Genomic DNA, 14180 nt, shown 5'->3' with positions numbered 1-14180 from the left:
ATTATCACAGTTGCTGACAGATTGATAGGTAAACTGACAAACGAACCGATAGATGGAGAGAAGATAAGTAAATGACATATACTGTACTGTAGATATATTGTAAGACTCAAATGCTTAATAGAACGATAACGGATGCATCCTTGGGACTGAAAATGTTGTAGAAATCAACTAACAGATAAATAGATAGATCGACAGCCTGTTTTGTAGTGCTAGCTTGGCGTCATTCAAAATCTAATTCTCTCTCTCTCTCTCTCTCTCTCTCTCTCTCTCTCTCTCTCCTAGGACGTAATGGCGTTTCACAAGGCTACCCTAGACAAGACCAACCCTCGTGACGTCATCGACGAGTATTTGTTGGAGAAGGAGAAGGAGGATTCCCAGTTGAATACTTTCTTTTGTGGTAAGTACAGAGAGAGAGAGAGAGAGAGAGAGAGAGAGAGAGAGAGAGAGAGAGAATTACAAAGAGCTACACGGAAAAGTAATGCCTCAACAGGTCTTCCGATGCACAGAGAGCGATAGCATAAATAATGTCATCAGACCAGTAAAACGCCTTTGTCAGCTAGGTACGAGCGAGGCTATTTAAATCCAAAAGCATTGAAATGTCGCCTTACACCCACAGGATGCCTAGAGTATATTGATGGCTATCCACCCACCAAGTTTTATGCCTTTACGACAAACCGTCTGGCTTATGGCCCTGTTTTGAAGATTTTCGACATTCTGCACTTGGCGCGTGTCACATGTCATGGGCATCTTCTGGATGTGATGAAACCTGTCAAAAACAAATCTTAAAGAACTGGGCTGTCATGTGGTGCAAACCACGCAGCGATCTGCCTTGTGGTTGCTGAGATATAAGCTTCTCAAAAACGTTACGGGTGGGCCGGGTCGGGTTGGGCTGGGCCAATACCGGACCGCTCATATCTGAGAAAACCTCTCTACTTGACGAGCGACTCGCCCTTGTTCGATGTAAGAGTTCCTACTCTAGTAATGTGAGATAAGTATAGGGCAGATTAAGGCTCTCCCCACCCACCTATTCTACCTACAGTGAGGGCATAGAAAAGGAAGCAATCCTAGCCCGAAGAAATGTGGCTGGGCTTAGCTGTTTTACAGGAGTGGAAGAAACATTCATTTTACAGCTGTTTATGTCAAGTAAAGCTTTATCCAAATATGTCACAGACGCGAAAATATTGCCTTGTGTATCAAGATGGAAACTATTCAGATCAAGATTTCACGTCGAGTGGATATTTTAGCAGCGAAAGTGATGGTAATCAAGGTTTTCAGATAAATGAAAGACTATGAAAACGTCAGTTAGTTGTCCACAGAAATGCTTCCTCACTACGAAAAAGAAGCCAAACGTCAGTAACAAACTCTGGTATCCCATATGAATGACAGATGGAATCAGTTTATCAGGATGCTCACAGATTCTTTTAAGCCTCGCGATATCAACCTTCCGGTCCATGACACTGCACAGTATATATCAGATATGATTGTGCAAATGATTTGTTCAAAGAGAGGACCATCTCATGGGATCGGTACTTAAACTGACTCTTTATATAAACTGAAATCCCTCTGTTCTTACCGTCTACGTAATGCACCGCTGGAGAATACAAAGCTATCGCTGATGAGGACACCCAGGTCTTTCTCCAGGCCGATACTGTCAGAATGTACTTCTTAACAAGGAGCAGATTGCTTTTGAATCTATAGTCAGTGTCCATCACCTTGTATTTCTTCAGGCTGAACGGTATTGCCACCATTCAAACTCATTCCCCTTATTTTAATCAAGTTCCTTCTCACATGAATACTTGTTGAGCGACATTGCATTAACCTCTAGCTTTGTATTGTCAACAAATTTTGAAGTTCGGCAGAAAATGCCCACATGTTATATCTCTGACGTGAAATGATAAACAACAAGAACGAACCCAGAACTGAGCACTTGGACACCCAACTTGTGACTGATGTCCAGTTAAACACATTTTGTTGATTACTGCTCTCTGTGGCCGGTCAGTCAGCGAATTCTTAAAATATCCAGCTAGTGGACCCAGAACTTCCAGTACATGGAAGATAGATAGATGGAGACAGACAGAGAGAGAGAGAGAGAGAGAAAAAAGAAAGAGAGAGAGAGAGAGAGAGAGAGAGAGAGAGAGAGAGAGAGGCTGGACAAAATGACAGGTTTGACGGTGAAGGTATAATGATGGTTATAATACCTGTGCCATTAACAATAACAGCAATTTATATAATGATGTTTCTCACCAGATGAGGATCTACTGAGAACCATATTCGACCTGTTTGTTGCTGGGTTTCGATACCACGTCTAACACACTTCGCTGGGTCATCACTTTCATGGCGGCTTACCCTGATGGTGCAGAAGAAGGTGCAGGAAGAGCTTGACCGCGTGGTGCCCAGTGAAACTCTACCGTCACACCTACAGAAGCCACAGTAATAATCACTGCCTGTGTTCCCAGACAACTGAGCCAGATTCAGGGCTTTTCAACGTGCCTGGGAGGTTGTAGCCGAGCGGCTGGAGATGTTGTTTACTATATGAATGGGCAGGAGTTCGATTTCATTTGGAGCAGGGAAAGAACAGATGTTTTGAATTTTCAGTAAATATATTATTGTTGATCTTCCAAATCACCAAGTGATATATCACAAAAAAAGCAGCTAATACCATTTAATTGGTCTTGAATGAGCCAGATATTGCATATATTAGGTATAAATGGTAGTATCAGGAGCCCAAGCTGTAATATGTTAAAGCAGGGTCGCGTACCGCAACAGTAATGCGAGGCCTCAGATAAAGGACTATCATATCCTTGCCCAGAGACTGACACACATATATATATATATATATATATATATATATATATATATATATATATATATATTCGAACCTACCGAATTCACGACGTTAATCCCTTTTGTACACGTCTGGGGTCCCGAAATAGAGAGGAAAACTTACTTTTCCAAAATATTTAGTATCATCCTCATCTCTTCATAACTGGTTACATAATATGTGAGGATATAGAGGATGTGAGGATAATATTATTATCCTCACATCCTGAGGAAGGATAGCACGACTCTTCATCTTCCTATACATTTGTGCTCTTGGTAATCCTGAACACGTCTGCGGGAGGTTTCAGTACAGTGGAATGAGATTCAAAATTCACTTGTCTTTTTGAGTGCTATCCCTTACATCTTCAGAAGCCACCGTAAGCCACACTCCATAGTCCTACTGCATTTTCTCGCAGGGTTTGCTTTCTTGATCCATCCCAAACTCCCTAACACAATTCCAGTTCAACCTACCCATTTCTCTGTCCCGGGCTAATTTCTTAACCCCCTGACACTAAATCCTGGAGATCATTTTGAAATAAACATTCACCGCACCTCCATACCACACATATCTGCTATTCCTGAAGCACCCATTTCATAGGGTATATTTTCCAAGCTCCACCGCTCAGTGAAAATTCTTCCCATGCAATCTCACTTTACTCCTCTTTTGCTGACCACACCATTGTTTTCTTCTCCCTTTGACGGTTCATGGAGTGATGCAGGTCACACAGTCAACAGGAAGTGCTTGTTCTGTTATTTACTTTAGACTTATCATCAATGGATTGTCATAAAAGACCTATGGCAGTGGCTTAGTGTAGATACCGTAAAGTGCTTCTAGTGGATACTTAATGTGGGTTACTTGACTAACGAATGACTGAGATATATTCGTATGCCTGTGCAACAACCCAATGGGTAAATGGAAAAATATCTCCCACCCCCACTCCCCAGGCTTGCCTTTAAGAGAATGACAAAAACGTACCTTTGAAACAGCTCGTGTGGAAACGTGCACAACATTGCTACAGACTGCAAGTTGGAACATCTAATATTGAAATCCAGCCACGGTACAATAAGACTTATATACAGTATAATGCTGGTGGTGATCACCAAAGAAAGTGAGGGCAGGTAGCTCTTTCATCTGTAGCAGATATTTAATTAGTCAAAATCTGTTTCTCCCTTGTGTTTTTGTTTTGTTTCTTGTTTTTTCCAAAACAACTTTCTCCTAGCAGTGAGGAAAAACTTTCCTGTCTATGAGTGGTCTGAATTCCATCTCAAAAACATGTTTCTCCCTTCCGTACATACACTGTTTATCTGATCACCCACTGAATGTAAACACCCACGGAACGTGCAGTCATATATATATATATATATATATATATATATATATATATATATATATATATATATATATATATGGTGCCTTTGTGGTAAAGTGTGCGTTTTCGTACACTGAAGTAAAAGGGTTCTGCGTCCCGCCAGGGTAATAAACTTTGAGAGCATTCTTCATGCCACATACTACACTTGCGAGACACAAGGGGTGCTGTGGTTGAACCAGTGTCGCATACTGTAAAGCATGTTTAGTATGTTTGCAATTCCAGTCAAGCTTGCGCAGGCCGGGATTACACTTGGTTCACAGACTACACACACACATCCAAAGCCACTCCAACACAACAATTACACTTACAAGCACTTCTCACCCTACATACAGTCTCTACCAGACAGCCTAAGCCACTTGGGTAGAGATACATTGGCTGTATCGTCCTCACTTCCTGGCTCGGGATAGGCGGTCCTGCAGTGGACACTCAAATGGCTGATGAGATGATATATATATAACGGACACCTTACCGCATCGTGTCATATGGTCCACGTTTTAACAGGAAGTGCAAATATTTGCAGTGGTAATTATTTGGACTCCAAAATTTCATTGAACTTCATAATACTCTGGCTGGTATACTTTCGAGGCACTAGGTTAATAGTTCCCTCTGTGTCTGCAGAACTCATTTTCAAGGATTAATCGGACCCCAAATGGCTGATAATTTATTTTTAACTGCTTGGCGTAAGTGGTGGTTGAGATGAGAAGTCGAAATGGTCTAATGCCCCTAATAGAGGTGCACGTGATGTTGTACAGTTGTTAACTGACAAAGTACCACGTTATTTGTATACTGATGTAATGGGTAAATGGTGAGGCTTGTGGCTGAAACAGTTTAAGGATTTGAATTTCATAAAAAGCAGACTTTCCTGATCTGCCAGGTGACCCGCCGACATGTCGTAAAAATACCCCCGCTAATACTACAATAACACACACCAGTCCTGTATGAGACAGCCCTTAGCATGTATTCAATACGGACGGTGGGTGTTAGTGCCGAAGTGGTGACATGTGAAGGTGTAGGAGGACTACTGGGCCTTGAGATAGGCTATTGCCCCTGAGATATAGGCCCTGGAAGCCTTTGCCCAGAGTCAGACACAGTAAAAAAAAAAAAAAAAAAACGAATGGTGTTAACTATCTATCCATCTATCTTATAGCCCGACGCCCTAATCCCGGCAAAGTGGTGGCCACACTGCAGACAAAACGCCTCCAAGTCGCTCTTGTCACCCACCATCTGACTACCCTCCCCCAACTCACCCCCTCCCTCATATACCTCCTCTAACTCCATCCCTCCACCTCATCCTCGGTCTACCTCTCCCTCTCCCTCCCTCCACCTCACCTACATACACCCTCTTAGTCAGTCTTTCATTCTCCATTCTCTTCACATGTCCAAACCACCTCAGTGTATTTCTCCTAATCTTCTCAATCACATCCACATCCACCCCACAGCATTCCTTCACTTCTTCATTCATCAACCTGTCCCTCTACGTTACTCCACATGCTCCTCTCAAGTAACTCATTTCCACTGCTCTCACTCTTGACTTGTTCTCCTCTTGCAAGGTCCATGCCTCGTTCCCATACGTCAGGGTAGGGATCACAATACTATCATGCAGTGACTTCTTAACTTCCATGCTCACCTCCCTATTTCTTATCACTGCTTTCAGTGTACCAACAACCTTCCTTCCCTGCTGTACCCTTTCACGCACTTCATTCCCCAAAGTTCCATCCTTACTCATCACACTATCCAAGTACTTGAATGCACTCACATTCTCCATATCCTCACCATCCAACCTCACTGCACACTCTGTGACTTCATTCCTCTCAAACACCATAACTTTACTTTTGTTTACATTAACTTTCAGATTCCTCCTCCTACACACTGTCCCAAATTCATTCACCAAACCTTGCAGCTCCCATTCATCTTCACTCAACAGTACTGTATCATCAGCAAACAGCAACACCGGAAGCTTCCAAATCTCACCCTCTTTCATTAGAGCCACCCCCATATCCACTGCCCTACCTTGCACCTCCTTTACAACCCCATCCATGTATATATTAAACAGACATGGAGACATCACACAATCCTGTTTCAGTCCCACATTGAGATCAAAGAACTCACTCAGCTCACCATCCACTCGCACCGTAACCCTAGCTCCCTCGTACGTACTCTTCACAGCACTCAACAATTACACCTCCACGCCATAATAAAATACTAAATACCTTCCACATACCTTGCCTATCTATTCTGTCATAAGCTTTCTCCAAGTCCATGAAGGCAGCATACACTTTCCTTCCCTTCTCTAGATACTTCTCCACTAAACATCTTAGAACAAATATCTGATCAACACACCCTTTTCCCTTCCTAAATCCCCCTTGTTCTTCTCCAACTAGCTCCTCTGTCATATGCCTAACCCTATCAATGAGTATTCTACCATATATTTTACCAGTCATACTAAGCAGGCAAATACCCCCCTATGGTTACCACATACTTCTCTCTCTCCTTTTCCTTTGTATAAAGGAACAATTATACCTGATTTCCAGTCCTCTGGAACCCTTCCCTCTTCCCAAGCCAATCTACACAACTTCCATATCCACTCCACAACAATCTCACCCCCATACCTAAGCATTTCACCACACACTCCATCAATTCCTGGGGCCTTTCCCAACTTAATATTCTTCATCGCTACCACTACTTCCGCCCTACTGATCTCTTCCTCCCTCCTCTCATCTCTTCTTCTCCCAGCCATTCCCCAACCGCTTATACTCGCACTGCTCTCACTCTCCACATTGAACAAATCCTCAGAGTGCTCCTTCCATCTCCTCAGTTTCTCTCTCTTCTCCACCAACAATGTATTATTCCTATCTTTCACTCCCCTACTATTTCCCCTTTCACACTGCCTTACTTTCTTTATCTCCTTCCAAAACAATTTCTTACTCTCCCTCCATTTCACACTCAGATTCCTCCCAAACTCCTCTCTTAACCTCCCTTCTCCTGCTCACATATACCTCTCTCTTCTCTCTCTCATCTTCTCCCCTACCTCTACTCGCTAACCATTCACTATATGCCTTCTTCTTTTGTTCCACAGCTCGTTTCACCTCATCATTCCACCATGCTGTCCCTTGCACACCCTTGCATCTCCTCCTCACTCCACAAACCGCCTCACACGCTGCGCCTATCTCTTCCGTGAATATCTTACATACGTCTTCCACCCCTTCCATCTGCTCTAGCTCATACCTTCCCAGTCTTTCTTCCACTATGCTCTTATACTCTGTCATTTTCTCACTATTTTGCAATTTCTCCACTCTTCTCACAGGAGTTGCTTCCTCCTGTCTTCCCCTTCGTCTCCTCAACCACTTTCTTTGCAGTTCTACCTTGGCCATCACTAAGTGATGGTCCGAGACTCCATTCCCCCACCCTCTCCACACTCTTGCATCCAACACTTGTCTTCTCATTCGCTCATCCACACACATGTAGTCTATCATTGCCTTTCGTTCAACAAGTTCACGCTCTAAAAATATTGCTATGACGCTGTGTGCCTAACTAAATAATTATGTATATAGTTTCTTAAAAATTACGGAATATGTTTGTAAACCACTACGCTAACTTGTCCTAAAATGCCAACTTTCGTCTTGAGTGGTTAGATGTAACACACTGTTAACACTATGAAACGGTGCTGGTCACGAAGATGTGTTATGTAGCAGATGTAGAGTCACAGTCTCGTCTTTTTCTGCCACTCAGCTACGTGAAATTAGCTACAAGAAAACGAAGTTCTGGCCCATGTTAGAATAAATAGAGTATTGTAGGGATAACTTACCTGCAAGTAATATAACACTGAACATTTGTTTTGAACGTTTAGTGCGGTCATGCCAACAGTGTTACTGATGACGAGCCGGTAGTTTGTAGTTAGAAGTATGACCTAACCGTCTCCTGCTTAAGGGAATTAAGATTAGGGTGATCACAATTATGATGATTATGTTCATTATGCCTGTGCTCCCTTCCCCATGCTACCCTATCTAAAAGCCACACACTAAATCCTAACCGTGTATGAACTCACCCTCTTTGCATCATCATCATTAGTGTTATTATTATTATTATTATTATTATTATTATTATTATTTATGTTGTGTTCCGTTACCACAGACTACCGTACCTAGAAGCCACCCTTCACGAGATCCTCCGCAAATCCTCGCTCATCCCCTTCGCCGTGGGTCACGCCACTAACCAAGACACCCAAATTGGTGGCTACTTCCTGCCTGAGGTACAGTGACGGGTTTCTAACTTCCTCATCCTAAGGATGTGATATTTTTTTCCTGCAGCTACACGACGATTTTATTCACCTTAAGGAAACATCCTCTTAGCGAAAGGGTTCGTGAAGGCAACAATTATCTAACCCCTGTAGTCCCAGTGGTCTCATGAATAAAACTGTCTGGTAGCAGAAAAAAAAGTTACCTCTAGTGACTGTAGGGAATATTTTGAGATTCTCTACCAGCTCTCGTGGAGCTAGAGAGGGTATTGTGTTTTACTCGTCGTGTCTATGTGCGTGTTAAATTATTCACTCTTGATTTCAGGTAGTCGGTGTTCGTAAAGAACTTCATCTTGAACAGTAAGAGGACAACGAACGTAGATTCAAAGAGCATCTTTATTTCAGACATTTCAACAATGAAAATGTGATCATCAGTGATCTAAAAGGAAAACACAAGGTAGCAAAATAATTACTAACTCATATTCCTGATCAGGTGTATCAGTAAAATAATTTACCCAATTTACATTGTAAATGATCAGACGTTCATTTGAAGTTTTCTGCACCTGTAGTGCAGACCGTGCCGTACATTCGCTCGGTTAGTGAGGTGTGGGCCGACTTAAAATACAGTAATAATAATTGTGTGTGTGTGTAATTAATCAGTCCAGTGCTAAAATTATAAAGTGAGATTGCAGACTTTGTGTTATTCAGAGATGGGGTATGGGGTCAACAGTGTTGTACAAAGTGGTATTGTAGATGTGATCTAGAAGTGGGTCTAGAAGTTAACCTTTGGCAGCCATTTTGGTGACCGTGACCTTGACCCCGAGTGCCCATTTTCGAATTCGTCCAAGATTTTGGCCTTATATTGATACCTTGAAAGTTTCATATTGATAGTTCAAGCCGTTCATGAGATATCTGGTTTACCCAGCACAAACAAAGCCAGCCAGCCAGCCTCTCAAATGAAAACATTATCACTCCGCTTCGCAACGCGGTTGGTAAATATTACTTGGACAATCTCTTAGTCATAATTGCTCATAAGAACATAAATGAGATACTGAAAAAAAAAAAAAAAAAAAGGTCCAAGAGGTGATCCACTAGCAACATCATTAATCTGTTTACCTAGTTCCTTGTTAAATGTAATCAAACGAACCTTCAAAAGTGACAGTCTTTATACAGCAGTTTTAAAATTATGTCTACAGTTTCATCAGCGGGAATATTTATATACAGGGATGTGACATCAAAGCTGCACAAATAGTGTGTCAGGTAAAGAACTTTTCACAAGCAATCTGCAAACTCATAATGAGTTCTTAACTGTAAACTCATTAACGGTTAAAACACTCAAAATTGGAACAAGAAACTTTACACAACTTACCTTATTCCACGAAGATCACTGATATTTTAAATTTCGAAACGTCTGAAATGAAGATGCTCTTCCTATCTACGTATGTTGTCCTCTTCTTGCTCAGTTTTAGTCTGATTTAAACCAAACATGGTGCAATGGTTGAAGGTGAGCCAAGGAATAATCTGTTTACTTGATAAACAATAGATCAAACTTCAAGGTCACATGGCAAGATTCATTTAAGCAGATTTTTTTTTTTTCAGATTTAGACCAAACATTTTAGGGAGGGTGGGGATAATTTTTAAAAAATGTAAGGGTCCCATTCTCAGAACAATCAGTCAAAAATCAAGGTAACCGGGAATGGTCAAAGACCTAGGTCACAGGGCAAGGTCAACTTAATATATTCTTATCGGATATTTTGAACTAAACTTGGGTGAAGGTTAAGGCGCGATTCCACCGAGGCAACAATTTGGCAACATGTGGCATGCTACATTTTCGTATAGGCCAAATGTGTTGCAACCAGTTCAACACAAGGCAACATGTAGCATGCGACTGTGTGGCATACAACAGGTGGCAACAAGTTGCCCGTAGACCGTGACGCATGCGACAAGATTTAGCCTGTTGCCTAGTGTTGGCCGCCTACCCACCAGTCGCGGGAAGGATTCGATGTTGAAAGCAACAAGATGAATTGGTCTCAAGAATAAAACCGTAACTTTATAGAAGAATATAGAAAACTTGTGGTTCTATGGGATATTACGCTTGGAACAATACAAGAATAACCATGCTAAACTAGATGCACTGCGAGGAGTAGCCAAGAACACACACACACAAACACACACACACACTCTCTCTCTCTCTCTCTCTCTCTCTCTCTCTCTCTCTCTCTCTCTCACACACACACACACACACACACACACACACACACACACACTCTGTCAAGGAAAAACTGAAACAAAAAACATTAAAAAATACTCTCTCACACGAAGCCTCAAAGTTAGCCTTTTAAACAGAAACCCAAAACAATAAAAACGAAAAAAGCTGATGTATTCTATACGTACTGTGTTGCCCAAAGTTGAGAGAGAGAGAGAGAGAGAGAGAGAGAGAGATCAAATTAATTACCAGCTAAGAATATGTTTACAAAAGGCGCATTAAAGCCGAGAAACACTGCAAAATGCACCTTGTTAAAATTTACAGGTGAGTCTCTCTCTCTCTCTCTCGACTTGTGTCTTCTCTTGTCGAGTATCCATTCACTTCCCTCCACTTCTCACCGTCCCCCCCCCCCTTCTCTCTCTCTCTCTCTCTCTCTCTCTCTCTCTCTCTCTCTCTCTCTCTCTCTCTCTCCACCAGTCCTAATACTGTGCCAACATTAGCAAATCTTTCTTCTGTTACATTATTCTCGCTATCGTATCTCTTGTTAAGCTAAGATACGGTACTTCAGAAAATTTTCCATTCGTGCCTTCCTCTTGACAGCGGGCACGCAGCACCGTCTTTCTATAGGTTACATTCACACCTTTTTATAAGTTATTCGGCAGTGTGTGTGTGTGTGTGTGTGTGTGTGTGTGTGTGTGTGTGTGTGTGTGTGTGTGTATCTTTTACACGGTATCTACTTATATGTTTTTTTTGTTAAGCTTTGTCTCTCTACATATCTGTCTGTTACATCGTGTTGACAACTGGCTCGGTTTTTGTTGAATCGGTGGAAAAGGTTTTGTGGCATTCAACATAAACATTGGCATGTAGCATGCTACATGAAACAACAATATTGGCTTGTCGCAGTCAACATATCTCCTGGTTGAATGCCGCATTCAACATTCATGTTGAAAACCAGGCAAGTCGCATGCGACATGTTGCCTATGTTGCCTCGGTGGAATCGCGCCTAGGTGAGGGAAGGGCCTGGCTGCGGGCGAAAATCATCTAAACTGAGCATGCGCCCGAGAGTCTCGTCGCTGATTGATTTAGCCTGCTGTAAAGGCAAAGTCGTTATTGTAGGTGTGAATATATCAGTATATAGGGTAAAACCTCATATTCCACAGATTAGACACTAAAACCAGAATAATAAAAACAAGTCCCAGTTCCAGCAGAATAGGCTAAGAGAAACTCAAGTCCAAACCTGTCGTTTGCAACACGATTATCAAATTCGTTCATAAATCATCGAATACTAAAAGGGTAAATTTCCAGAACTACACCCAACTCATTTTGAAGCTTTACTTTATCTTTCTTTTTTTTCCTTTAATGAAAATGTGATTAGTTCAAAGCTGACATTCATTTCTGTCAGAAATGATAAAAATATTACTCTTATACTAACCTAACCTAACCTAATGTAACCTATTGAATGAAACATCCAAATACACAAGAAAATATCATAGAATGATTTAAAAACATATATCAGTATAGGCCTATAGGGTAAAACCTCATATTCCGCAGATTAGACACCAAAACCAGAATAATAAAAACAAGCCCCAGCTCCTGCAGAATAAGGATAAGGTATTTAGCCTAAGACAATTTTTGTCGCCAAGAAAAAATATATATTTACTTCTAAGCCAATCTGACAACTCAAGTCCAAACTTGTCATTTGCAACATGATTATCGAATTCGTTCATAAATCGTTGATTACTAAAGGAAATATATTTTCAAGCTTCCAAAGGTGTGTGTGAGTGACAGTACAACAATATTATAATAGCCTACCCATCTAAAGCTGTGACAAGCAAAAGGTGCAAAATTTTTTTAGTTTCTACTGTTGCATTTGCTTAAAATTCTGTTGTTTAATCTGCCAGCTGAGAGAAAACATGGACCAATCAGCGAAGAGACTCTGGCGCATGCGCAGTTTAGATGATTTTCGCCTGTTGCTAGGCCCTTCCTACGTGAGGCAAGTTTGAAGCGATTTAGTTTTTAAAATAGTCAAAAATCAGGATCACAGGAAACGGCCAAACATCGACTTCAGTGTGATAAATAAATAAATAAATAAATAAATAAATAAAACAGCTTTGATCTTGCCTTTAAAAAAAAAAAAAAATGACTTTAGGACAGGCAATGAATTAAGAATTACACAGGAGGCTTTTTTTTTTTTTTTTTTTTTTAACACTAGGGCAAAGGCCGTCACATGCCTAGGTCAACTTAATGTTTTTATCTGATGGAGACGAAACATTGTGGAAGGGTTCAGTTAAAACTAGAATACTGAGATTCGATTTTAGAACAATCAGTGAAATGTCAAGGTCGCAAGGAAAGATCAGAATGCCGCTATGATCATATTTGAAGCAGAGTTGGTGGAAGGGTTAAGGATTAGGTAAAAAAGACGTAATTCGAATTAGGCGGTAATCTGTTAAAGCTTGGGTCACAACAAAAGTTTTGGTTCCAAGAAACAGTTAATGATGCGTGTTGCGCTCTGTGAGTGCTCTTTCTTGCTGGTTTTTGTTAGTTTCGGTGGTTTGGTGGTAACAAATTCATCTTGTAATGCGTGTGCCTCGAGTCTAGGGTTTGCACCAAAATGTGACACATTTTAGATGAATGCTGGTAATAGGTGTTTTTGCATATGTTGTCACCTTGTCAGTTCTTTTAATGACACAGTGACATACATGAATAAAACGAGTAACACTTACACTTTCACAGGCACCACTCTTCCTTTAACCACCCGTAAACCAATCGTACGTCGCCAGCATGAGGAAGGGTTAATTGTGAATTATTTCTCTCTCTCTCTCTCTCTCTCTCTCTCTCTCTCTCTCTCTCCAATGATATGGTCTCCTTCTACAGTGCGCTTAAAAAGGATTAATAAAGATACGGAATTGGAATGAAGTTTTATGCTTTTTCTTGGTTTCTTCTGAACGTTGCATCCGAATCATTTCACTTGTATTATTACCATGTCTTGTATTTTACAGTCCATATGTAGTTCCGATTACCTTTCTGTCTCGCCTTCCCTCTTGTATCTCAGGCATTCTCATTAACTTTTATTTAATTTCACTGGCTTTTACTGACTCTCATGCTTGCTTTTACTCAGATTTACTCATCATCATATGATCATCATCCGGACCTCCTTTCTCACCCTAGGGCAGGGTATGGAGTAGCAACGTCCAGGCAGCCCAAGTTTGCCCAATCCAATGAGCCACGCTTCCATTCACTCACCATTCAAGCCCCCGGATTTATGTCACGATCTGATACGCCTAAAGCATTCATCACATTCTGTAGCTTCACAAAAACGTATCCGAAAGAGTCAACCCGGTCGCTGTCACGTTAAATAGGGTGCCAAATTCCTAATCATGCGCTTCTCCTCACAATATTTATCCAGCTAGCTCGATCTCTCGTCAGTCCCCTAGCCTCACCGACTTCCAAGCCCCTCTTCCTCACACACTCATCCACCATATCCCTCCACCTTCTCCTCGACCTACCTCGCCTCCTTCTTCCTTCAGATTCGTTCAGATATACCTTTTTC

General features: G+C 41.4%; 1 protein-coding gene across 1 annotated transcript in view; it reads left to right on the top strand.

Annotated features, from left to right (window-relative positions):
* LOC145408988 (cytochrome P450 2L1-like) overlaps positions 1-14180 on the top strand; it is a 151507-nt gene that overhangs the window by 88109 nt on the left and 49218 nt on the right. The window contains exon 7 of the mRNA XM_080279560.1: positions 8322-8439. Within this exon, the coding sequence (XP_080135686.1) occupies positions 8322-8439 (118 nt within the window). The remainder of the gene's footprint in view (positions 1-8321; positions 8440-14180) is intronic.

The sequence above is a fragment of the Coenobita brevimanus genome, chromosome 79 (genome assembly GCF_032717465.1).
Source record: "Coenobita brevimanus isolate Jiangsu-jjx chromosome 79, ASM3271746v2, whole genome shotgun sequence".
Classification (NCBI taxonomy): domain Eukaryota; kingdom Metazoa; phylum Arthropoda; class Malacostraca; order Decapoda; family Coenobitidae; genus Coenobita; species Coenobita brevimanus.
Note: the sequence above shows the minus strand (reverse complement) of the source record. Positions and strands in the feature narration are given on the sequence as shown.